A 27951-nucleotide genomic window follows, 5' to 3' on the forward strand; every position below is an offset into this window, starting at 1 on the left:
GGGGCCTTACTAACTGAAATATTTGGAGGTATTCCAAAAAATGGTTGGTGTGATCAAACAAATAATCAGATCATTCAAATAATAAGATCATTTTCTAGGGCCAAGTGCTATTCAGATGTGGAAATCCCACATAAAACCCTGCCAGAGTTGGCAGTGTCACTGAGGTAGCTTATAGAGTACAAAAATGTTCAGACAGGTACTGTATATTAGGTGATGAGTGATATCTCTTGTGATGAAAAGCAGAAACAGGAAGAATAGCAGGGTTTCTTCTACTTTCGGAAGCTATAGGATCTCCCTTCAGATCTTCTCACTGCAGCAGATTGAAGTCAGTGCTTTGCAATCATGCACTACATGTTCTCCAAAATCCATGTCATTCACAAGCATGCACCGAATAAAAGGACACTTGAATGAAAGGCAGTGGGGACAAAAAGTGGATCATAGTGAACAAAGTGCAATTGGAGAGAAAACATAGCAAAATATACAGTTTGAGGCCCAGTACTTGAAACCAGGAACTTTAAAAAGAAAAGACACACTCCCATTACAGAAGATAAAAGACTCCCCATATACATCGCCTCTCCCATACCCAGGTGTTCAGCTTTTGTTAAGTGTTAGTGAAAGGCCAAGCAGAGCGGAGCAGGTTAGACATACTCAGTTTAATGCGTTCAGTAAGAAGGGTGTGCAGGTTAGACAGTGCTGCCAGCGAACAAGAGGTGTGCAAGTCAGAACAAGATTCAGGAAAAGAGTGCCAGATTTCTTGGCATCAAAGTCGAAGAACTGAGAAAGGAATAGAGAGAGAGAAAAGTGCTTTTTGTCAATGAGTTGTATCAGTTTAAAGAATAAAATGTGACCATGCATCAGATGACTTCGATTCTAAAGTTTGTGCCCTTTTCCCCAAGTTGCAACGAATAAGATTATCAATGATTTATCAACTTGCCAAAGCCATTGTTTGAGGCTGACTTTTCCTTCCTTTTTTGATGATTTCTTCAAATCAAAATCAGAATAAATATATATAAATAAATGAAAATAAAGTAATTAATAAAAATGTCTTCTTTGTTGAGGTTCAGATCCAGCGATGGGAGATGCTGAATTATTCACAGGCCTTTCATGTGCATGAAAGTGTGCGCAAATACATTTGCGGGTGTGTCCGTCTCGGCCGTTCGGAAATCCTGTTGCTGATAAACTCTCCATGGGTTCAGAGTTCATCAACCTCTGGTTAGTACGCTTCCTTAACATGTTTATACGGAAACAGCCTCTAAATAAATGGCATCCAGAACACTTTGATTACATTCCAACACCCCTTTCTGAATACAAGCCTATCTGTATAGTGAATGCAATGCTATAAAAAACTTATTTTTTAAGTTTAAAGGAAGAAAGACAGCACAAAAACAGTAATCCAATAATCTGCACCTTTAATTACCTATTGACAAATTACAAAAATGCAATTATAGTACAATGGATGTTTTTTTGACACATTAGTTTGCATTTTTAATACTGTAAAACAAATCCTATTCTGTAATCCCTTGACATAATTAATCTGCAGCACTGGAATAAGTTATCTGTAAACTTTAAAGTGTCCAGATCAGGCAGTGTTTTTGTCAGAGATGTGTATCTGACTAATTGCTTGGCTGCATACATTTCAGATGACACGTTGTCATTTAACACATTATCATTTGAAAACACAGAAGCATATCCAAGTACACAGGGTTTTGAAAATGACACATGAGCATAACCTAGACAGTGCAAATACTACAAACCGAAAGCCAAATAATGTAAATTAGTAATTATTCCGTCACATTGTGACCTGTATGTATAATGAGCTCTGTGCTCCGAGCTGTTCACGCCCAACATGGCTGGGCAATAGAGAACCAACACCAGTCACTTTTCTAAATGCATAGCTGGTAAGGATGTCAACATAAGCCAATGCAGTTTGAATGTAGCAGTAAGAAATTCTTCACACTATAGAAAAGTGACTTGATTTAAATATATTACGTATAAGAATTGAGTCTTTTTTGTCATTTACATTGATTCTCTGAGGTAAACGGTGCACACACAAAAAAAACTTTGGCAAGTGAAAATCCACAACGGTTGAGAGGTTTTAAGAGGCCTCGTGATGAAATGTCTTTCTTTCTTTTTTTACAAAATACATCTCAGCGGAAAAAACAACACTAGCCCAAAAACCAAGCTGTCAAAAACAACCACTTCTGTAATCATAGCACTTATTATACTTTTAAGTGTTTTGCTGGTGGAATATCCCAAGTTGATGCATTTTCACATTTCACTTTGAACGTTAAAGGCATTGGAGTTAGCAAAGTTAGCAAGGCTGGGGAGGCTATGGGTACATTGACAAGGTAGGAAAAGGAGGACAGTAAGAGAAGAAAGACAAAAGCGTTAAGAACCGGACAAAGGCACTAAAGAGGGGAGAGGGGAGATTTGAGTTTTTTGGTGGGGGGAGGCACAAAAGAAGCGAAATGAATGTCATTGAGTCAATAGCTTGAGCCGTGTGATCCAACTGACCAGTGCGGAGGAGTCTGCGGGGGGTCGTTTGGGCGTTGAGGACATGGCGGGACCCTTTTTGGAGAAGTCCTCCTGGTAGGGGATGGTGGCGCTGTTGTGCAGGTCGATGTTGACCAGGTAGCGGCCGTTGCGGATGTGGTCGATGCCGCGCACCGGCGTCCGCTCGCCGTCTGAGCGGTACGTCAGACCGCTGCCAGCTGGGCTCTCCTCAGCGATGGTGGGGATTCGCTCGTTACTCAGGTATCTGTACAGGAGGTCTTCACCTGTGGTTGGCGAGAGGATGTTACAACAAAGTGTGCGTTAGAATGTGCAGGGGAAATGGGTTTTTGTTGTGTCTTTACCGACGGGGAAATAAGTGAACCTCTTGCACACATACCTTCAGTCTCATAACACTGTAAATTCTATGGTGTATTGCACACATGTATAGCGACAATACACTGCATTCTATTCCAGACAATTCTTTAGTTACTCAAGGAACCAACACTATAATATTACATAAATTTAATATTACATAAAATATGGTGTAATCTTGCATGTAACACCTCTTCTGCACCAGTGCTCTAATAGCTGAAATGTGCATTTCTTGATGTGTGCATCACCGTTGATGACAACGGCTTGAGAATGACTGCTTTGTTTGTATTCCTGTGAAGTGTTTTTCCACTCTGTTGAGAGTACGCTTATTTGAAGCTTGTTTTCTAGTGCTAGGGGCAGGAAGCGTGTGAAGTAGTACCTTTCTTGCCGTGTGCCCAGGGCTTAGTGTAGCTGTCATTCACACTGAGGCAGGTGTCCACAGGCATGGAGAGAGGCCGGGGTTTACCTGGAAAGATGACATGGGATTACTTAAGCATTCTCTACCAAAATCTTGTGGTTGAAGACAATGGCAATAATCAAGAAATAAGGGATTGGCCCACTCATACACACACACCTATGCACAGTTCAGGTGGATACTTTTTAGTGCTTCTAGGCATGTGACACATAAAAGATTATAAAAAAACCTAATCCATGTGAACTGTACATACATGGTGATGTTGATTTGAATGTGTAAACACAGTATTCGTGAATCACTGGAAATCTCCACTTAAAGCTGCGTACGGGCAGCATATTAAGAGCATTTAGGAACGGAGTTGAAATCTGTGCCAGCCAGATTACACATGCCTTTAAAAATGCCATTCTTGACCCAAGCTCCAAATTCCTTCTTAACCACATTAGCTACTACGCAAGATTATTCTATTAGACTGCATTAGCTTACAGAAACCGATTCATTCGCTTGTGCTACTTCATCCTTGTGGACAGAGGGCCCTGCCTTGGCCTAACAGTAGGGCACTGAGTTACTACGCTGGCCACCAGGCAGATACTTCCCCGACTCTCTCCTCACCCCACTCATCAAAGCTACAACTATGTATGAAGTTGATCATGTGGTACCTTCTAAAACATGTTTAGCCTTACCATGTGTAGTGGTTAGTTCTGTAGTTTGTATTGTGTTTTATTCTAACTACAGAATGTAATTAATTTGTTCATATTACTCAATCCTTATGGATGTGACGGTACTTGTTACCTCTCAAATCAGGTACGATACCACTGAACTAATGGTCTAGGATGATAGCTCAGTACTGCCACATCTGTATGGGACTTGTAGAGGGAGGTTTACTAATGTTCTACCACCGAATTTCGCTATATGGCATCCGTTGCACGGAAACTGGTACATGTACGCATAACCGGCCATTTGACTCTTTTAAACACACGAATCCGCCCCATTTGGGGGAAAACGAAGACCTTCCTAAATGACTCGTGTGTAGACTCAAATTTAAGCTTTTGTATGTATCTTTCAAAGTTGTCAACCTGCTCAATGGTAATGTGTCGAGTAGTCCAATTGACCTGATACAATCTATTATACTGTCTACAAGTAGGATTTCTGTATGAATTACATATTTTGACAAGGAAGTACGGTCAGTTCAGGTCCATATTGTCCACATGCTGTGGACAACACAACGGTTATGCGTATGGGGGCAGTATGAGAGAAAACAGGAAACCAGGTGGAGAGAGAGAGAGAGAGAGAGAGAGAGAGAGAGAGAGAGAGAGAGAGAGAGAGAGAGGTGTGGTAGGGGCTGCAACTGACCAGGGCCCGTATATGGCACAAGTGCACTATTGTGCTGCATCACAGCACACCCAGTGCTGTGCTGTATTTACTTCTATGCATTTGTCCTCACTACGTGACGTGGTGCGCTCCCTCATGATCGGCTGTATGCTGTACCCCAAAGCAGAACTGTATCAACTTAAAGATGCATTATTTGTCCTTACTGCGCGAGGTGGTGCGCTCCCGCATGCGTGGCGGCTGGATGACGTGGGCCTCCACCGGGTAGCCGTTGAGTTTCTCGGCATACTCTGCGATGGTGAAGCGTCGCCGGCTCTCCAGGTCCAGGAAGGAGTTGGGCGACTCCGAGCCGGTCTTGGGCGTCTTGCTGATGCTGGCATAGCTGCTGTTCCTCATGTCGCTACAGGGCACAAATACAGACATATTTACTTTAATAATAATATAATAATAATACATTATATTTAAAGAGCCTTTCAAGAAACCCAAGGACACTGAACAAGGAAAGTGTGAGGGTAAACATTACATTACATTACAGTTGGCAGACGCTTTTATCCAAAGCTACTTACAATCAAGGCCATACAGTAATCATAGCATACAAAGATACACTTGTCTTGTAGATACAAAGTGCACAGGAAACATACAGAACAACAGGGCTCTGAATTAACACCAGCCAACCGGCCGCTGGTGAAATTTCAGTTTGGCTGGTAGAAAAGACCAACTAGTGTGAGTGTGTGTGTGTGTGTGTGTGTGTGTGTGTGTGTGTGGTAAAATTAACATCTCCTAGCCATTTTGGCTGGTGATGAAAAAAGTTAATTTAAGGCCCTGCAGAACAATATGTGCAAAACTGCAAATGCCAAGTAGGGTTAGTGTTTTATTTTTTAACACAGTTTTTGACACAGTTACATAAAGCCTGTATCTTCGCATGGTACCGGGCACAAACAGTTATAGTTACACTCATTTCCATGTGTCCTATGTCTATGTCTATACCTTCCCATGAGACTAGAGAGAGAAATGCAATTTAGCTACCGGGCACAAACAGAGACAGACACGCACTAACGATACCAGTCAGATTAGACTGCACAAACAATATGAGTCAAATCATACTGAGAAGTGAAAAAGGCCAATTATATGAGAAGCGTTTAGTGTCAGCTTTGATGCATGATTAAAGGTGGTTTGTATCTTATTTGCCCACTGGTGCATAAAACTTCAAAAACACGGCAGAGCATTTTTTCCACCCTCAGAGTCAGTAAGCAAAATATAAATGTTTCAAGGTTCTAAGTGCTATTCAGATTGTAAATTGTATCAAATTATATTGTTCTTTGCCATTATTGCCAGAAAAATCAGCATTGAATTTCACATCTTTACTTGATTTTCTGATGACATTTTAGAGCCATTTCACCACTATCTACAAAGAATATCTTACATGTAGAACCATCACACTTAGAGTGTGGCGCAAAGCCATTCCACAAATGTTGACTCAGAAACAAACGCATAATAGCACAGAACACAGAAATAGAAGAGTGCATCACAGTGGGTCACGCAGCAAGTGAGTGAGCAAAGCAGAGAGAGATGAAGGCTTTCCCTTCCCCGAGTCAAAACCCGGCACGATCACATTGCATAACAACCACGGTGCTAGCGGGTCGGAGACAGCGAGAGAGACAGAACAGAATGTGCTGTGGTTTATAAGCGTCTCTGGTGAAGGGTAATGGGGCAGAAACCAAAAAAAAGTTTGAAGCATCAACCCTTGAAGAACTCTTGTGTAGGCCATACAGCTTAGCAGTAGTTTCAGCTTTATGATTTGTTGGATTTTTGGTACATGTCAGATTTAATTTTACCACCTGAAACTTTCGCAAAAGCATGCACACCAGAAACATCACGTTAAGTGATCTTTATAAGGTTTCCACAAGATTAGGGACATACTTAATATTGGCTATAAAATGACGAATGTGTAGTTTGATCAGAGACGTTAGAACCTAGAAACTTCAAACTGCTACTGTGACTCTGCGCTATGGCCAATCAGAGCAGACGTGGCTCTCCCACCCAAATGATTCAAACGGGTTAAAAAAAAGCCTCGCATTGTGATTGGGGGAGGGGTTTGCCTGACCACCAAAGATACGGTCCTAGATAACTCGCCAGGCAAAATATGTTCTGCTGCTAGGCAGGCTGGTGTAGTTTTTACTCACCGTGGCGTGTAGGGAACTGCTGGAGGAGGTGGGATATACAGGTCCAGAATAGCAGGCTTCTCCTTCCTGGTGCAGGGTTCTGCAGTGTTGCCAGGAGACTGGGATTTGGTCGGGGATTGGTTGTTCTGTGAAAGGGAATGTACAGACTTCCTAAACATCCATCCATCCATCTGGTGCCCCATATGAGCATGATTCATAAACATGACTCCAGCTCATAAGCACGAAGCTCATTGTGCATGTGAGCACTACTGGTGGCTTAACAATCACATTAACTTGGAGATACAGTTAGTCGTTAAAGTTACTTAGAAGGATGTTCATTTAATAGGGATATGGAGGTCAAAGGTCATTTATTTAGGTCATTTATTTTGAAGATGTGCAGCGTTGATGTGATTTCATGATTGTCCTATTAATGATTTTCCCTAAGGCCTTAAACAAGTGCATGCAACATTGTGCCCTGTCAATTCTAATCTCGACCAAAGTTCAACGATCAAAGTAAAAAAGCACACAACTCCCAAAGCTTAACTCTTCTAATGTCTCTTCCCTGTCACATTAGAAAACCCCTATATGCCTAGACGTCATGCTTCCTTAAGGCCTGGCATCCCGCCAGTGCGACAGACAGAGCCAGAGCCATGCACCCAGACACAAGTTTGATTCGTCGTCGTGTGTGATCCAACATCTCCCTGGCTGCTGGTTAACCCCGAGCCCAGATTTGGCACCTTGATTTCCAGACAGTGTTTTCAAACAATTAGACAGGCAAGCCCAGATCAGTCCCCTTTGTAATAAGAGGAGCTTTCTCCCTCATCCCTCCCTCTCCCTCTCTGTTTTATTTTGCTTGAGAGCCATGTCGAGATGGCTTGATCCGACTCGGTCTTGCGGGACTGTACCCACAGAGCACCTGAGAGGGGGTGACGCATGGCTGGGAGCCAGGAAGGGCGAGGTTGATAACAAGGGCCTTTTGTTTGCAGGAGATCCCTACAAAAACCAGAGAGGGGGTTGGGACCCGGCATCTTTGACAGCCTAATTTCCCCAACGAGACGAGAGCTGCTTCTTCTCACTACATGGGATTAGCATTACATGAATGTCTGAGTGCAGGAATTTTGCAGGAGCTTTGATTATGTTCCTCCCCACCTCCCCTGTGTGTGTGTGTGTGTGTGTGTGTGTGTGTGTGTGTGTGCGTGTGTGTGTGCGCGTGTTCTTCCTTTGTGAGCTTCGGTGTCCACCATATAAGATCGAAATGGCTTAAAGGAATTTAATACAATCTGTGAAACCTAATTGAGGGTCACGATTAGCACAATCTTGCCCTTATGTTGCGGCTTATCAATAGGCGTTTCATAGGCAAACAAACGTGGTTGTTTTCCATAGAGACATGGTCATGGCACTTGTAGTCATCACCACAGGCTCCAAGCTGAGTGACATCATCCATATTGTGGAATACACTGGTATTGTGGAATAGAAGGCTAGCATTGTTCCGACGTGCGATGAGATAATATGGTCAGGCCAGGGCCTATCCTACAACGACAATCAACTCATTAAAAAAGAAAAAAAAAAAGAAAAAAGGTTTGTTTTCGATGACTATTTATAGCCATGTTAGTAACAATTCTCTATTCTGTAACCACAAAGCACTGCAGTCTTGGTCATTTGGACATCTGGTCCTCTGACAGGTTATGAAGGATATTTAAAGTGACATCAACGCACCATCTTTGTAACTTAATAAATTAGCATCTTCATAGTTTGGTATCTGGGAAAGTAATCAACTCAAAGCAAAATGTTGCATTCTATTGCTGTAAGTTTTGAGGAAGCACAATTTACTTGTAACAGGGAGAGTACAGAATCTTGGCAGAATATACTTAAAACTTCCCTACCTACAAACCTATCATCCTATGTTTTAAAACCATGAGCTACAGCAAAAAAGCGGAATGACATGTGGTGTTGGAGCAGACCTGCACTTGAGCCATTGGTGGTTTCCAGCGCATGTTCTTGAGTGGAGCAGGGGTGAACCCTGAGGTGCCCGTCGGCCTCTTTTTCAGCATCAGCACAACACCTTTAGGATCCTCCCTCAGCTTGCCCACCAGGTTCTTCAGTTGCCAGCCAACCTGGGCAGCACAACAGAAGCATGGTTATTACTGAATAGAATACAACAGAACAAAACAGAATAGAATAGATCATTTTTGTACACTGAACTTGAAAGGTGCACTGTGTAAGATGGTTGCCAGAGTAGGTATTGTAACTATGCTGCTCATTGAAACTATGCTGCCTATTGCAGAATTTAATATTTCCATGAATATTTGCTAAATAATACATTTAGTCCGGGAGCCGTGGGGTTGAACCCAGATTTCTTTGATAAAGTTCTTTTTTTTGCTTTATCTGATAGATTTTAGGCAAGTCTTCAAGATTTCAGACGATGCCCGGTGATATCACTTGAGCATTTTCAGATTTTGAGCCTTTATCGTTCCATAAATGCAAATTATGACAAAAAACTAAAGACACCTAATATTACTGTGAATAATGTTACAAAATGTACCAAATTGCTTATATTACCTGAAAAACATTCACATTGGACTGCCTTAACACTGCCCTTATTGAAACAAACCCAATATGGGGTAATAATTAACCCTTTTATAACAGCAATCCCACAAATAAGACGACACTGTAGGTGAATAGGGTATTTTTTTTAACTTGCAGATATCAATATGAAACTTTATCAGATGATTACTCGTATGAATTGGAGAAAAAAATGTATTACAAGTTTTCTATATTTTATGTTTAAATATGCTAATTAGGCTATTATCTAATTAAATATGCACTAATTTGCATTAGATTTTGATGCAATTAATCTGACCACCTGAAAATGCCAGCTTCAAAATTCCTTTTTTATTTTGTTAATATCCTACATTGTTATCTTCCACACACCGCGCTCTTCCGTCTTGTTGGTGCGTCTCTGAAGTAATCTAGTAGTAGGGAATGGATCGCACTCAATTTTTCTTCTTTCTTGTGGTTTTATTTTATTTTAACTTTGCAGGGACTGACATGACAGACGTTTCGGCTGCAAAGTTGAAATAAAATAAAACCACAAGAAAGAAGAAAAATTGAGTGCGATCCATTCCCTACTACTAGGTTAACATCCTACATAAAAGAATATTTACTGTGGTTAATTGTGGCTATCTCCTTTTGTTATCCAGGTACAGAGAAAATACTGCTAATAACCTTAAAAAATGTGATTTCGGCCTATTTTTATGCATTTAGTTATATAAATCAGGTCATGAATGACAAATCAACAAATGCCTCAGTAAAAACATTCACAACATTGCTTAGAATAAGACTGTAAAGTATGGAACGGATTGTGCATTATGAGATCCTGCATAACATCACATCATGACAACATACATGACAACATCGCCGGTAGGTAGCCTACCACAAATAGCCAACATAAAAAAAAAGAACAACAGAGTGTGGGGGTAACTGGTGAGCAGTCGTTGGCTGTTCCAAAAGATGAGTAAAGAAATGCCATACATCCAGTGTATCCAGACTGGTATTGAATGATCACTTAAATCCATAAAGCCATCAAATAAGATCTGTACATGCATTTAAATTTACACAGAAAGACCTATATACACTGCAACATACAGTACTGCACACTCAGAGAGAGAGAGAGAGAGAGAGAGAGAGAGAGAGAGAGAGAGAGAGAGGTCTAAACATAGGAAAACAGCTATACATTATATATACGGTTGAGTCAAAAAATTAAGTCAATCCAGTGTATCCTGACTGGTATTAAAAGATCACTTAAAAGTCCATGAAGCCATCAAATAAGACATGTACATGCATTTAAATTCGCACAGAAAGACCTGTCTACACCTATACAACATACAGAGTCCTTAACACCTAAAACACCTATAGCCTACATTATACTACACGCACACGCACACGCACACACACACACACACACACACACACACACACACACAGTAAAGCTCACACAACATTGGTTTGGCAGCATCCCAGCCGAAAACATGCACAGAAAATGGTGCAAGGCACACTGTTTACAGCACAGCTACATTTCTTAGAATTGCAGGGGCTTTTACTCTTGCAACCACATCTGATCATCTGTAAAATGTATTCTGGTGCCACTTTGACCTTTTCTGGAACACTTATTGGTATCAGTGCTTTGTTGCATGGGTCTTTCTTCCATCCAAATGCTTCAGGAGATAGTTCAGGTGGAGTGTGAACCAATGTCCTCCACAATATTGCTTGAAAATGAGCCCTTTTCACATTCTCAAGAAATGCCTCTGTTGTTGGTGGAAGAGCAGCCAGGTTAGGTGAAGATAAATGACCTTTCCCATTCTTTTTTCCCCATACCACCAACCTTGTATGTGACATGCTGATACTGTCTGGAATGCCATAACATGCCGACACAAAGTTAGTGGTCTCACTGGAAAGTTGTTGGAATGGTGCCAGCACATTACCAATTGATGTCAAGTGATATCCAGTTTTTAGGGTCTTGATAACAGAGCCTTTACCAATACCAAAATAGGATGCCACAGTGTCACACCCTGATATGGCATGGGCTGGTAAAAGGTCAATTACAATGTCATTTTGTGGATTTACATTTTTAATTTTATCTCTTTCCATGTTAATACGACCACCACTGAAATGATGTACTTTGTATTTAAACAAATAATCAGCCAAAAATTATGTAATTATTACTTACAATTTTTATTTTGTGTTACAACAGCACAGGAAGAGTAAATAGCAATGTATGAAATGGTGAAATTCTGTGTTGAATTAGTAATCCTTTCTGGGTATGTCTAAGCTGACACCACCAATATTCGCCTAAATGTTACATATTTCTGCTTGACAAACAGCTAGTTATGTAATTGTCTAAAATTTATTTGGTATGAGGACACTTTCTCCACTTTGATGTGGCAGGCCTACCACCCAGAATGCTCTATGGTTAATCATAGTGCAGTTATGAAGCTGTCAAAAGCTTGTGGGCTATGGCTGCAGCGAAATCAACATGAAAGGGTTAATATCTGAAATTGGCACATCACCCACTCTTATCCTGATGGGTAAGTGTTGGACAACTACAAACAGCAAAACCAAACAACCCACTATGAGATATAAAGCCACGTTTGGCAAAATGTTGGCCTTTGTGTCTCCGACTTGGAAAATCAGGCTTTTTGAGTGAATGCCCCGCCCCCAATAATGCATGACCCCACCCCCACTGATGTCCCATACCTCACCACCTGTTCTTATACACATCCCACCATGTAAACAAACACAAAATAAGTATGGTATAGGGTATTTGGTCAGCATAACATGAATTGGGAGCCAAAGACTGTTGTAATCTATGGCTGCAGCACAAGCATAAAAGGCTCAATATCTGAAAATGCTCAAGGGATATCACCGGGCATCGTCTGGAATCTTAATAGGTACACCTTAGGCAACCACAAACTGCAAAGAAAAAAACTTTATCAGACGAAACTGGGTTCGGCTGATATTTGGCTTTTGGCTGCCGGACTATTATATTTATTTACTAGTTTGATCAAAGTATAGTACATTTTGCAGCTAAACATTTATATTTCTGGAAATTCTAAATGTAGACCATTGAGGAGATCCCCTTTTCATGTATGAAAAGTGTACATTTTCCAGTCAAAATTAATATTTAGAGTTTGATAGTGGTTTTAAGTATTCATGGAAAAGGTAACATTTCTGAATGGGCAGACTGAATTCTGGAAATAAACAACAAAAAATATTACATAGTGCATCTTGAAATACTATCTGTAAGCCAACACAGAAATTACAGAATATACACAGCTCCAAAACACTACACAATCTGGAATGGAGTATGGAAGGAGTCTTCAGAGACTTCCTTACCACTGTCTGGTGGTTGACTTGGATCACCTCATCACCTGCGTGGATCTTTCTCGTCATATCAGCAGGGGACTAGTAAAAGAAAAAAAAACACAGGAATTTAAGTAAGAAAAATGATGTAATCATGTTTAGCTCCTTAACAACTGTCTCCTACATAACACAACCCAGGAGAGAGCTTCATTAAAGCCGCTAAAACACAGGATTTGGTGTTTGTTAGCATTCTCCTCACTCTTATCTGTGGTTTCCATGAGACTGACAAGAAGCAGACCACACAGAGTCCGACATCACACCGCACAAAATAAACCTGAGATCAAAATGACAAAACACTAAGCCCTTCAGATTCTTCAACAGACGTCAGTATGACGAATTGGTAACGATTTATCCTAAACTAGACACAAATCTCTGGGCGGGGACGTGGGAATGCTCAGGGGGCAATGGAACTGTTAAAGGCTGGTTGTGGGTGCCTGACGCCATAACTCGAATCTATGAAACATTGGGAGTCAGGATTCATTAGAAATCCCTCTCTCTTTCCACCGAACATGACGACGAGTGTGGGGGTTGATGTGCTAGCTAACACGTTCCCACACAGTGCAGGCAGGCCACAGATGGAGCGGTGGCTAGACTATAACCCACGATTAGCCCTCCCCTCGTCTCTGCCCTCCCCTGAAGCTCTTGGCAGGAGCTGAAGACTGTTTACGGACAACATTTGTGTTACCATGCTGATGAAAAGCGCATGGAGAGAGGGAAGGAGAGGAGAAGAGAGGAGAAGAGATGGGATGGCAGAGGGGGGCTAAAGAACTGCTATACATTGAGATGAAAGGGCAGGAAGCGGTGGTTCACTATACCATTTCTTCCCCTTCAGCATTTTACATCTAATCATTTCATCACTAACGGTAATTTTGTCTTCCTTCAGTTACACTACCGCATTGAAAAAAAGTATATGAACTGTTGAACTCCATGTCATGTGCAAACAACATGATAGTAGCATACGTAGTAAGTTACACAGACACACACGTCCATGGAAGAGCCTATCATGGTCAAACTCTTTTCAAGCCAAAGGGATATTTGCTAATATGCAAATCGAGCACCAACGAATTTAACGTCTTTGCTTTGTGCTTTTCCACCCAATAGAGAGGTTGTTATCGCATCCTGACTCGCAACGACAAGATAGTGTTATCGTGGGTCACTATACCGGCTTCAAAGACCATCTGCCCTTCCTTAATTCCCACTTATATGGAAAAAGAAGCCACTTTGAACCAACTTAATATAAGCAAGCCTGTGCATGGATCCTTTTAAGTTGGTTTCACTTAACAATGGCACAAACATGTTGATATCGTGTTGCTGTATATGGTTAAATCTACATGAAAAAGATCCACATAGTTTGGTTCTATTTTTAAAACACATTTGGCGTCACTCCACGACATCTTATTTAATCTGTTGATCAGTAGCTTTGGTCACCTAATAAGAGTTAAATTATTTCCGTACACGTATCTAGCCAATGTAGCATCTTCTAAACGAGGGGGAAAAGATCACCAACTGACTTATATAAAGCTGAATCAGCCAAAAACACAGTCATCGGCACACAAAGCGGATGAGAGTGTGGGAGGCTGTGTGTGGGTAGGTGTGCAATGCGAGTTCGGTTCTATTTGTGCTTTGTACGTGCGAGTCTGCGCCTTTGCGCTCATGCATCTGTGTGTGTGTGTGTGTGTGCCAATGTGTATACGTATGTGTGTCCTCCAGTCTCATCAGACAGTCAGGAAATCAATGCTTGCGCCTCACATAGATCGTTCAATATGGTGCCTCCCTGACGACAGGGCCAACCGGGGGGTGCTGCTCGCTCGGCTCTGGGTTTAAATTTATCTCTTCTCCAACTCACTCCCCAGACAGACACCACCACCACCGGGTGGGCGACCGGAGCGGAGGAGCCGTTTCGTTTTGAGCGCTTCCTTCCCATCCTCGCGCCTGCCTGCTGCTATGACATCTGCCTGCCGCCCGTACGTCTTACTCACATGTTCCGTGGTGCCCGTGATGACGTGGAGGCCGTCGTAGGTGGACTTGATGTACATGCCCTGGGAGAGGAGAGGAGAGGAGAGACGAGGAGGAAGAGGAAGAGGAGGAAGAGAGAAGCAGAGCGAGTGAGTGAGTGAGTGAGTGAATGAGTAAGTGTCAGAGCTGACGGCATTGGGACTGTAAATAAAGATTCGTAATGACAAGACGGGACACCACACATCGTGACGATGAGCAGGTGGAGGGAGCAATGATTATTTTAGTATGATGATGCCTATATGGCTAAGAATGGAAGCACACAAATTGAAAGACTTGTCAGAGTGGAAGACTTTGCTCAATAAGATAATCTCTTGTGTCTTGGATGGTCAGATATGCATGCATCATATCAGTGATCGCTAATGAGCTGCATTCAAAATCTACAGTACAGGTGACATCCTTAATTTAGTGAATGGCGGAAACAAAGATTACTATGGAAAACAGATTGGCCATCACTATTCTAGATGTGTTTCTCTGATTGTAGGAGCATACCAGAGGCGGTAAAAGCGTCAAAAGCGGCAGAAGTAATTGACTTTGCATGGAAGAGGAAGCGGCAAAAGCCGCAGAAGAGGTTCTTTCTTTCACTGTTTTTGCCGTCTCTGGTCTGTGCAGACGTGATTCTGCAGCTTTTTAACGCTTTCACTGCCGGCGGTCTGTTCGTACAGTCAATGTTTAATATGATGTGCTAGCAACAAGAATACAGATGGCTAATAATTACAAATAACCCAATCATCTGTTGATCGATTCCTTACCAGGCCCTCTCCCGGCTTGATGTTGTTGAGCTGCACCTCCTCCAGGCAAGCTGATTGGCTCATCATTGGGTCGGAGGTCGTTCGAACAGTCTGGTCACAGATGGTGTTCAGCACCTTGGACTGAGCATGACAAGAAAAGGAAACACACTTTTAGTTGGAGGCTAATTAATGACTAAACAGTTATTAATTAGCTGCACTTAGACTCACATCTACACTAATTGACAACTAGGTATAATGGAATATGTTTGTGATGGGAGTGACCATCACTAGGGTTAGTTTGTGCCATCTGACAGTCACACCAATGAGCCTGGCTCTTCACTGTAGCTGTCGGAATCACAGTTTGGTACCCCAGAAAGCCCGGATTCCCAGAGAGGCAACTCCCCTTCGGTATGTTATTTATTAAGTCCATTTACGTTCACATTTACAAAGAAGTTCATTTCAAGTTCATGGCCATACATAAAGACCCATGCATATCATTGGCAGCGACTTTAACCTTGTAACAGAACAGAGGCTGGTGTATGGTGTGTGGACAGTCTCCTTAGAGAGGAGAATGGAGATCATTAGTATGCCATTGGACGGCCCAAGGATGGCACAAAAGACCACCATAGGCTGGCCGGAAAACCCCCATCACCACCCATTCACTAACTACCTCTGCTTGTCATTAAGGCCAATCAGGCCACTTTGTCATCATTAGAGGAGGCATTTGTGCAACATGGACCAAAAGAAGGGGCTTTTCTTTTCCGTTGTCGCTTGTAGCAGGCATCCCAAAACAAATGTCCGACACACTCACAAGCACAAGACAAACAGAAGAACTGACACACGCAAGCCGAGACACGAACTTGCACGCTTGCTCAGATGTAAAAGGGTGGTTGACGTTTAAGGGCGTAACACAATTCCTGAAAAATTTGATGGAAAAAAATGGGGAAAAAATAGAAAAAATAAAGCACTTAGTGGTCCGTGGAATTTCGCCTAATTTTTGCCATTTTTGGGAAAATGTGTCCTGCATCAACACATTGCATAGGTATGTCACACCGCAGGAAGATGAAGTCACAAAACAGGAAATTCACTGCATTATGGCCATTTTAATCCTTTTGTATACATGACTGACATCTGAGCTCATGCTAACTTTATAATGATATTGTGTTTAGTCTTAATATGTGTTTTCATTTATAAAACACTTTTTTTCCTTCTATAAGAGCAGTCACACCACAGGACACCATAAAATGAACCTAAGCATTGCGTGACAGAAACATTGCAATATGAAGACATATGAAGAGGTTAATAGGCACCTTAAGCTTCCACAGCATTCTCCAATAACTGAGTACCAGTACGACTGGTTAGGAGCCAGTCTTTAAGACCCTTGAAGTTGGCCTTGCAGCTGCCCGTTCACAAACATTGACATACATGTCACCCCATAGGACGCAATTTGTGTTACGAAATTGAACTTGTACTTATGCAATCATGCCAAATGCTTCATACATTATTCAAAATGTTGTTGGTTAATTTATATATATATATAAATCAAATCTACCAATAAAGTAATCTAATCTAATCTAATCTAATATATATATTATATTCCAGGTTTCATTAATGTTACAGTCACACCGCAGGATATTTGACATATAACCTTACATAAATCTTAACGAAAATGTTTCTTCTCATCTAAGACTAATATGAAACATAATGTACCACATCTTCTTTCATTGACATTTGTTTTTTAAAGGAAAAATAAAAGTTTTGTAGGTTTTTAACCAATGCTAACACGATGCGAGCCATGCATGTTGAGCCATACGACAAATGAGACACAAACACTCTCACACAAACACTGGCAGCACAAACGCATACTAGTGAAGCACGGGCAAACGCAAACTCATTTATCTCCAATTGGATTTTCTGCTGACTGCACAAATATACTAACAGCTCGCAAGAGGGTGTGGGGGGGCGACGTGAGGGGGGGTGATAAGCAAACAAGAATGACCACAATGAAAACACCGTCTCTGTGGCTACAGCTAACTAACGTCCACATTCGGACATTTTCTAAACTGGGACGCAACAACAGAGTGGCCACGTTTCTGCCTGTCTTGTCTGTCTGTTCTGTGCTCTGAAACAATGACCGGTTACAAAACCAAGCCAGTCATTTGGCAACAGCAGCGTACACAGATTGAAATGTTCTGTGCATGTGCACAAATATTGTTTGAATTCTGAAACAGTAAAAATGGACTAATGTTGTGGATGTAGCTTTCCCATCGTAGCAAATCTATCCCTACATTTGCACTAATCTTGTTGTGCCTGTAAACTTCGCCTTTAAACCCCTATTTTTCCCCACACATTGTAAATTACGTAATTATGTGCCGTTTTGTGTATCGTTTTTTATTTTAAAATGACTCCCCCGCTAAATGTAATGTCAAAATCAAGCCTATACTGTAAAACACAGCTGGGTCTGCTCTACGCTCCTGCACAGCACCAACTCCAGCAGCAACAGCTCTCTGAAGGAAGAAAAGTACTCGGGACAAGTCATGTGTCTCGTCATGTGTGGGGTTTCCGGTGAGTTCACTGGGGTGTCTGTTTTGGGGATAAACGAGGAAGTACACTGTTATGGTCGAGAGGTGGGGGTGGGGGTGGGCGTGGGTTGTTGGTAGGGGGAGGTCTGGAAAGTGTCACCCCAACAGGGAGCACTGATGGATGGGGAGAGACGCAAATGAGGTCTGGCCTGCGTTTAACCGGTGGCCTCTGTCTGGAGCTTTCTTGGATGTGGATGTAGGGGGGAGGGTTGCTGATCTGAGAGCCTGGTCACTCGATCTCCCTGTGGATGGATTAGCAATTTCCCTCCCAAATGTACTAACACCCCTTCAATTGCTTCCTCAATTGCCTGGATCTGAGCCAGAAACATGTTGAAGTGTTCTGTTCCAGGTATATCATAGTACATGAAAACTGAATACCCTGGGCTACTTAAGAGGATTGAAAGGGTTTTGCTTCACATTTGTGGGGGTAAGACTGCAGAGTCTTCTCCTTTAGGCACTCCTTGTCAGACACATTCATAGAACACACACACTTCCTCTCACCACACTCTCTTACCAGCAGTACACACAGCGCTTCACCCGCTACTCACTTCCTACCCCAAACATAAACAGTGAGGTTATGGAGAGTATACATACCACTTCTAGAATCTTCTCCTCCATATCAAAGACTGTGAAGTCCTGCAAAACAAAAAAAGGCAATGTTAGTGTACAAGTTATGTACTGTATGACCAAAACGCAAAACATGGCAAACACAATTCCAACTAAAGCTAAGAACTCAAAGAGTTCTGCCAATCCAGGTCAGATCACCACCAAAAGAGAATCAACTTGAGGAACATTGGATACAAATATAATTTAGAAATGATACATTTGCAACAAACAGACACACCCTGGTGAAAATATAATGTCCTTGGCGTAGGCAAAAACTCTGCATGAGTATGCAACAACAACAACAACAACAACAACAACAACAACAGAATTCCAAGATGAAAACATGAAATAGGAGAAAGATGATGCAATTAAACATCCGGATTTAGTGCTGTGGAAACATGGGGATAGAGAGGGGGGGTAAAATCAACAGTTTGCAACGTCTAAATTACATCTCCATGTCAGCACGGTGGACAAGATAATTGCATCATAGCGTGTGGGGTTTGCGCTAAACTACAGGGGACAGACAGGGCAAGCTAACCAGGCTTGGCATTCAGGAGCCGGGATCCAAATGCAGAGAGCCAAACCCGGGTGTGTGTGTGTGTGTGTGTGTGTGTGTGTGTGTGTGTGTGTGTGTGTGTGTGTGTGTGTGTGTGTGTGTGTGTGTGTGTGTGTGTGTGTGTGTGTGTGTGTGTGTGTGTGTGTGTGTGTGTGTGTGTGTGAATCGTTGTGGCTTGCCTTCCTGCCTGCCCCGCCCCTGTGTAGTATATTAAAGGAAAAAAAAATGGGAGAGGAGTCTGCATGTCTGTGGGTGCCGTCTGTCCTCCGTAGCCATTTTTAACGTCAAACAGGATAGCTGGAAAAACCTAGAGGGGGTCTTCAGCCTTCGATCTAAGACAGTGTGCAACAGCCCCTTTTGCTGAGCTCTGCGTCTACAGCATGGGTGGGAAACCCATGTCTCGAGGGCCATTTACAGCCCTTGAGGCTGTCTTATCTGACCCCCGATATAATTTTAATGTTATGCAGTTTCACATGAAATATGAAATGTTTTCCAAAGTAATCTTAGAAATAACATTTGCAATAATATATTTAAGTTATATTTTCAGGGGACCTAGTGAAGGTGGGATCTGTTGTAAGGGTGGCCACCTTTCAGTGTAGGCCTTAAGTGCAGGGGGAAATCCTGGTTTGTGTTCATAGTACGGCCCTTGGAAGACCTCATAAAATTTGAAGTGGCGCCTCAAATGAAAATGTTCCCCACCCATTGTCTCGCTGCAGGATGTCCACTCAGCGTCATAGATTGGCATACACCATTTCGGTGCGCTCTGGTAACACTGGTGTGATAGAGGAGTGAAAGGATGCGTTGCAAAACAACCTTTACCAAAAGTATGTGATGAATAGGGAGGGATGAGGGATGGATTTCGGTCCAGGCATAATTGCATTTCGGTGGTACACAAACACACATTCTTCACTGACAGGTTACATTTAGAAATTTGGTCTAGGCACAGCTAACAGGGAAATCTGACGAACAGAGAGAAATGTCCGCCTTTCCATACAATTTTGATGGGCGGACAAATGTTCTCGCATTCCTGGTTTAACTGATCAACTTCACATTCAGCATCGTGGGCCAACCAAAACCGAGGGACAACGTCACGTGACGGCACTCTGATGTGGTATCTTACAGACAGCAGTGAGACGAGACCTTACTCCACTGTGCGAGAATTACGGTGCTGGTGGAGAGTACTATGACAGCTGGGCTGCGATATGAAGTGTCAATCAAAGAGAGGCTGCTTGCCGTGTCAGCTCAGAGTGTCAGCTCAGAGACGGAGTGAGGGAGGGGTGCAGGGGGGTGGGGGTGGCCGAGAGACTACAGGTGGGACTGATCATTCACAGCTGTGAGAAAACAGCTGAGGGGTGGCATGTTTGTGTCCGTGTGGTGCGTACACATACTTGAAAGCAAGTGTCTGCTGCGTGCACTGCATGTGTGTGTGTGTGCACGGCGTGTGTGTGTGTGTGTGTGTGTGTGTGTGTGTGTGTGTGTGTGTGTGTGTGTGTGTGTGTGTGTGTGTGTGTGTGTGTGTGAGAGAGAGTGTGTGTGTGTGTGTGTATGCTTTGTGCAAAGGATTTGTTAAAAAAAATAACTAGTAAGAACCCAAACCTTTCTGTGTCTTTGTGAGCTTGTGTGTACGCATCTGTATGTACTCATGTGCTTGTACTTGTGTATGTGTGTTGAGACAAAACAAAAAAAGGTCAAAACACCAAGACGGCAGTCTGTGTCAGATGTATGCCTGCATGTGTGTGGTGTTCCTTTTGTGTGCGTGACTGTGTGCGCTAGCATGTGTTGAGAACAGACATCTTGCAGCACGTCGCCGATGCTTGGAATGTGGGAACACCACCTGTCCCACCACCATCAGAATGACTGTGTGGGAGAGTCACCCCCCAAAAACCCCAACAGCGCAGGGGTTCACAGACGGTAAGTAACACGATCCCCCATTGCATCGCCTGTGACTGAAGGGATCTCAAGTTCAAGTGTGTGTTATGCCTGCAAGAGCTACATCTGCCTTAAAGCAGTAAGACATGAGGAGAGTGGATGGAATTAAGCCCTGATGTTTAGGGATTTGGTTCATTTGTTTGGAAAATAAGTTCAGGAGAGAGAGAGAGAGAGAGAGAGAGAGAGAGAGAGAGAGAGAGAGAGAGAGAGAGAGAGAGAGAGAAGAGAGAGAGAAAGAGAAAGAGAAAGAGAAAGAGAAAGAGAAAGAGAAAGAGAAAAAGAGAGATATGAAGGTGGTTGAAATATAAACAGAGATGTTCTAATGGTGTTTGAAGAACCTGAGCGGAACTCGCAATTATGGTCCCTCGATGGCAATCCAATCCAGGCAGACACGTGAAGAATGTTAATTTGTTTACGCTCCGTGTGTGGAAATGAGGCCGGACCACAAAGGAATGCCTTGTTAGCCCACGTAACTCTATTGTGTGCTGGCATGGCCATCATATGAGTAAGGGGACGGGGGGATGGATGGATAGGATAGCCTCTACACCACAGTAAGCCTGCCCCTTGTCCTTGTCCTCTTCACTTACTTCAGTCGTGGGCAGAGGCATAGCAGAGCTCCGTGGCTGATGAGAATGTGAATGGGACGAAACTGTCCGAGCCAACCACAAAAGTTATGACCTGGATCACTTGCATATTACATTACCATCCAGACTTTGATCACCTGGTTTAATAAGGGTTTTTTTTACGGAAAATTCCTAAATCTGGTCATATGACTAGTGCATTTTGTCTGTGGGCGAAAATAAGTAAAGTAGAAAAACACAATATTCTTGATCTAATAAAAGAGTTTTCCAAACTGATTTGCCAAAAGGGGGGTTGAAGAGAGACAAAATGTTGGTTTTGGAGGGAATGTAGTCTAGCGTACATTCCATCACATCAGACAGCAGGATCAGTCTATATTTAGAAAAATGACATGGTGAATATGTTTATTTCTCAATGATTTAAGTGTGCTAGAGAGAGAGGGAGAGGGATAGAGAGAGAGAGAGAGAGAGAGAGAGAGAGAGAGAGAGAGAGAGAGAGAGAGAGAAAGCAAATACAGTATGTCCGGTATGTTCCACATCACAACATCCTCTTCAATAAATCTTACCACCATACACAGCTTGTCAGTCCTTGTTGTTTTTCACTATTTAAAACATCCTCAAATGAACAGCACGACAAATCCAATCTGCACAATGATTTCCCTGCAAAAGTTTATATTTTTTTAAAAACATGAGCGTTACTCTGTGCTGGTAACAGTGGAAGGCTTGGACAAGCAGGGAGAAGTCTAGTCATCCCCAAGGTGTTCACGTCAACACATACCAGCTGATAAGGATCAGGTGAGGCCACCGACTCCACTGCCATCTTTGATTTTGAAACCAGAGGCAATTTGTCCAGGCATGCGATGAAATGGCCAGACAGCAAGAAGGAGATAAGGGCGAATGGGCGAGGGAGCCAGCGAGTAGAGACAGAGAGACAGCGCAACCGAGAAATAGAGTAACCGAGCAAGGGAGACAGAAACAGACAAAGAAAGAGAAAGGAAGAGATGGACAGACAGAAATCACACCAAGAGAGAGAGAGAGAGAGAGAGAGAGAGAGAGAGAGAGACGGACAGAGAGAGGGAAAAGAGAGACAGACGGACAATCGGATGGACAGACCAAGGGATCTTCTGTCAAAGTGGGGGAGAGGGCTCACAGGAGCACACAAAGCCTTGCCATCACAAATCCAATCCCCTCATTACATGCTCTGCAAAATCAATGGCCACATGTGTTTCTGTCTTCAGCAATGGCTTTACACACCTCTTCAGTTCACACCACCCCCAGGAACAATCTCCATGTGCACTACTACAGCCAAATAAGTCTCTCAGCTCTCCGCCCCCACCAAGCAGGGAGAGAGAATGACTATTGACATCGCTGTGCTGTGCTATGTCCGTTCACATTTAATTTGTGACACTGCGGTGGCACATTGATTGGTCATGCTAGGAGCGCTTATCCCTCATGACGCATGCATGAAGGCCTCACGAGGTGCACACGCTGTGCACAGCATACACATGCACTCAGAGCAGAAATATCTTCTCTCTGGATAACATAGCCGGAGCAGCCAGTGGTTTAACACAGCCTGCCCCTTAACTACACAGTTGAAAAGCCAATGTTCCACGGTATATTTTTGGCTGCTGTTGGGGTTTGCGATGATGAGTGAAAAAAAAACACACACAACATCACGTTATCTGTAGTACTATTGTTTATTACAATGCATACTTATTTTCCTACTACATTAATAAAGTATATCTGCTCCGATATTCTAAAAATGTAAGACTTTTATTGCCATTACACAATTGCTTGTACAACGAAACTGATACATTTTTAGCTCGGTTCCGTTCTATTTTCCCACAAAACCACTTTTCCTGAGCGTGCACATCTGAGTGGGGCCTCAGCACAGTAAGGGTGGACAGGGCCACTGATAGCCTTGGTCGGGCCCAGGACACAGTCATCTGAAAGGCCCCCCCTGTCAATACAACTCAATGTAACAAGGACTCAATTCTGGGCTGCCTTTTTTCCCTCTGGGCCTGGGACAACTGCCCTGCTTGCTTGGTGGGAAGCAGGGGGGTGGGGGGTAGAGTGGCCACGTGTGAGACCTTGAGGGGCACCCACAGCTTCCTATAAGATCTTCGGGGTTACAAAGGTCTGGACACATAACCACAGGTTTCAAGGGCTGAGGTTGCACAGAAACATTTCACTTCAAAGGGAACCGAGGCCACTGTAGGGAATTAACATCCTGACCTTGTCCGACTAACATAGTAAAAAAAGATTGCTCTACTCTACAGCTTTTGGTGCTGTGTATACCGCTCTGTGTACACATCATCTATTCATTCTCAACAAGGCCACTTAGGACTTTTCTCCATGCTATGGGCTTTCCTCCATGCCCAGCGGGCAGTCGGCAAGTGGGTGCCAAGACTGAAATCCTTTTTTTTGCCCAAAACAAAAGCCCCATCAGATTAAATGTAAACAAGGCCCAAAAAAAGGATGTTTCTTCACTAACGGTTACCAGTTTCCATTACAAGTTTAATGACAGTAAATGTTGAGTAAATACATATGTGTTTTTTATTTCTATTAACTACATTTTCAATGGCAGCATTAATAGATTCATATACTATGTGGACCACCTTCGTGCCTTTTGAACATTTGCGGTAATAAAAGCATAAAGAAGCAAGCCCCCCTGCGGTGAACATCTTGCAGGAGTGAAACTGGATCCACATGGCTTTAAAAAAAGGATGAGGCCGAAGAATGCTGCGCCACTGCCAGCCACCTTTTAAAAGCCTGAGGTTTTTTAATGAAACTGTAAACTTAGGGGAGTCGGCAACTGCCACGCCGAGTGCCTCCCCTCATTAGTGTGGGAGGGAAAGGAAAGGAGGCAGTGAGGGAGGAAAAGAAAGAGAGAGCGAGAGCGAGAGCGAGAGCGAGAGAGAGAGAGAGAGAGAGAGAGAGAGAGAGAGATCTGAGAAACACGCAACATCCCATGTCGCCATTAGGGTTTAATCCCGGGACCCGGGATTCCCGGGAAATCTGATCAAAACAATTTCCCGTTTCCCGGGAAAGCCATGACGGGAAACCGGGAAAAAAATTAAGTGCGTGTCTATTTGTTGTCCCAGCAACATAAGCAACAGTGCCATCTAGCAGCGGTAACACTTCAGGCTCATTTAAGCAGCAGCAGTACAGGCCCATTTCAGCAATGTCTGAGGTGCGCGGTTGACGTATTTCATCCGCAACCGCTTCTCAGAATTTCTAATCCACCCGCCCTAATGTTTTTTCTCCAATTTCCAAAACCGAATCCGCCCGCCATCTGCCTAGCCTATTAGTTTTTAGTATTTAAGATGCCTGAGGCACATAGTCGATCGTCTTTTTCAAGCAGTGCAGGTAATTTACATCTTGCCAGCCCATGTTTAAAAAAAAACTCTACTTATAGCGATTCCCAACTTGTCTCCACCCATCGCACAACGTGAAAGTTGAAACGTGTGGATGCTTTCATGCAGCCTAAATTTTAACAGATTAAATACATCCAGTCCAAGCAGCACAATCGAAACTATTGGCTATCTAGCTTACAAGTTTGGATGGTATCCAATAAGACGAGTCAAGTGTCTTGCGAAGAGTGCAGAGAATTACGTCGCGCGTGTGTGTGAGCGAGAGAGGGTGAGAGAGGGAGCGATTCCAAACTTGTCTCCATCCATCGCACAACGTGAAAGTTAACGTGTATGCTTTCATGCAGCCAAAATTGTACCAATTTTGCCTCCTCCCCAAGCAGCACAATCGAAACTATTGGCTATCTAGCTTGCAAGTTTGGCTGGTCTATCCAACAAGATGAGTCAAGTGACATATGTCTTGCGAAGAGTGCAAGCGTCGCTTTGTGTGTGAGCGAGAGAACTAGAGAGAGAACGAGAGAGAGGCGCTTCCCAAAATCGCTCTGCAGAAAGGGCAAGGCGATGTCTCCAAATATTAGACAAAATGCAGCTTATTTTAGTTAAGTAGACATCAGGAAAGTGTTTTGTTTAGTTGCAAAGCCGAGCTGATTGGTTGATATTGCTCTGAAAGACACTGAAGTCTATGCCTATATTTTAATGGGTTTATTATGCGCGCGAGGTCACCTAACTGTAGTGACGCCCGGTGCTATTACCAGAGGAAAACGATAGCACTTGGGCAAACGGTAAAGTCAGTTTAGCCATGCATACCTGCCTATGATGAACCAGTTTTCTTGTTTGAAAAAACACTCTTCCTGGCGCTAAAGCAAACTGCCATTTCTGACTGACCCAGATGAAATCCCATGCACGGAACTCCACTATTGAGATGACATCGTATAGGCTATATTTCCCACCGCTTATCACAGTAGCCGACAGTGAAACATTGTTCTCATGAAGCTGGCGGTAGACGTGTTTATCCACAGGTGAAGGACAATGTGCCATGATTTGCGCACAACCTCAAACACAATTCCTTAATGGAAAATAGCCAACCCACTGTTGCATCAAACTTGTGAAAGTCGTGAGCTCCACCAACAATCCAACGTCATTGATAAGCGCTGCATGCTGCGCACAGGCTATCATCTTACACTTCATTATTATTGTGTTGGTGGATAGGAGAGCTTTATCTTAATTCCTTTCTCCCAATAATGATACAAACAGTAACAACTTGATACAAAATGCCAGTTTGGGAGGAACAGTTGAATTATAGCCTCTACATGACTAGATAAAAAAAAATGGAAAAAAAAAAAAAAAAAAAACCCGGGATTTCCCGGGATTCCCGGGAAATGGGCCGTCAGATCCCGGGATTTGATTCATGCCATTTTCGGGAAAAATATTAAACCCTAGTCGCCATATGCTCACAAGGTTCAACTTCAGGCTCTTCAACATGCCTAACCTGTGCAAAACCCCCTGCATGATCTTTCAACGTGTCAAGAGAAGCCTAGGGGATTGCCATCAGCACCAGCATCAGCATAAGCACACAGGAAACGGGGAAACATGCTTCATAGACCGACAGAAAGACTGTTGATGTATTGTAGCACGGTGAGGAGCGAGTGCATAAGTCAACTGACCTGTTGAACTGTGGTGGTGAGTTCCAGGCAAAGCTGAATGATCTTGTTCTTGGTGGCGGTGAAGTCGCTGATGCCGGTCAGCGGCGTCCTTCAGATGGACCATGGTGGTGGTGGAGAGGACAAAAACAGAGAACAGTGGAGGAGAGGAGGGTATGGGGGAGGGAGGTGTAGAAAACAGAGAGGAAAGACATGGGGGGAGAAAGAAAGCGGGAGAAGGGGGTAAAGCAGGAAGAAAGAAAGAAAATAAAGAGACAAAAAAATGTTTTTGGTTTTGCTGACGTTTTCCCACAATATTCCATCTGTAGGCCCCTTTTGTCCCGCCCCTGACTTCCCACTGATGGCGCATCAAAACACTGAATGGGCCATCAATCACGCCCAGGGGCCAATCGAGTGACGTTAGGCTGCTTCCACTTGGGGCTCATGCGGCAGACACGCACAATGACAGTCAGCCACAGTGTGTCTGGAGTTCAGAGGGTTTGGGGGGTCACGACGAGTAGACAAAAAATGTTTAGAACGGAGGGAGTTGCCATGTCAACTTAGTTCCCACAAATCTGTCTGTGAGGAAAAAAGTCGTCAGTTCTCTCCTCTTGTTTAGCCATAAACCACTCTTCAAATGTGGTAGGAAGACAATCTACCAAGCTTAAATGGACGATAAAGTCAAACTCTGTTTAAACAAAATGCTTCTCTAGGACTAGCCTGGAGAAATTCTTCTGCCATCAAAAAGTTGTCAGAGCTCTCTTCACTTGTTCGGCCATAAACGAGTCTTAAAATGTGGTAGAACAATCTACCAATCTTAAAAGGGACAATGAAGTCAAACTCTGCTTAAAAAATGCTACTCTACGATTGGCCTGGGTGGTTTTATTAGTCTAATCATCTGAGACGGGCCCTTTCTCGAAAGCCTTTTCTTAGTAAAACGGGTATCAAAAACCCAACTCCCTGATGTGCATGTCAAGCATAATACATTCTACAGATATTACAACTGGTGAGTGATGCACCTCAGTAAACATGGGAAGTCATGAACATTGACCACACCATGTCAGACTACGGAAACAGACCAGACCAGATCTAGTTTCATTCATTTGCCCTTGAAGCATTTATGGAAAGAGAGAGAGTAAAAAAAAACTCTTCAGGATAAAAACAAAAAAGGACTTTAAATAATGTTCCCGCCAAGTTTTCTTGTGAGAATTTCAGTTCCCATGTTCTTGAGGGCAATAAATCCCCAAAAGGGTTCTGT

The 27951-nt window shown here is 43.1% G+C and overlaps 1 protein-coding gene across 1 annotated transcript in view; it reads right to left on the reverse strand.

Annotated features, from left to right (window-relative positions):
- The window catches only part of LOC134435480 (connector enhancer of kinase suppressor of ras 3-like), an 83649-nt gene that overhangs the window by 16537 nt on the left and 39161 nt on the right, over positions 1 to 27951 (reverse strand). The window contains exons 4-13 of the mRNA XM_063184484.1: positions 26718 to 26805; positions 18608 to 18649; positions 15453 to 15572; positions 14667 to 14726; positions 12661 to 12729; positions 8730 to 8882; positions 6790 to 6914; positions 4813 to 5006; positions 3245 to 3331; positions 2515 to 2777 (exon numbers count right to left, since the gene is read on the reverse strand). Coding sequence (XP_063040554.1) covers positions 2515 to 2777; positions 3245 to 3331; positions 4813 to 5006; positions 6790 to 6914; positions 8730 to 8882; positions 12661 to 12729; positions 14667 to 14726; positions 15453 to 15572; positions 18608 to 18649; positions 26718 to 26805 — 1201 coding nt within the window. The remainder of the gene's footprint in view (positions 1 to 2514; positions 2778 to 3244; positions 3332 to 4812; positions 5007 to 6789; positions 6915 to 8729; positions 8883 to 12660; positions 12730 to 14666; positions 14727 to 15452; positions 15573 to 18607; positions 18650 to 26717; positions 26806 to 27951) is intronic.

The sequence above is a fragment of the Engraulis encrasicolus genome, chromosome 19 (genome assembly GCF_034702125.1).
Source record: "Engraulis encrasicolus isolate BLACKSEA-1 chromosome 19, IST_EnEncr_1.0, whole genome shotgun sequence".
NCBI lineage: Eukaryota > Metazoa > Chordata > Actinopteri > Clupeiformes > Engraulidae > Engraulis > Engraulis encrasicolus.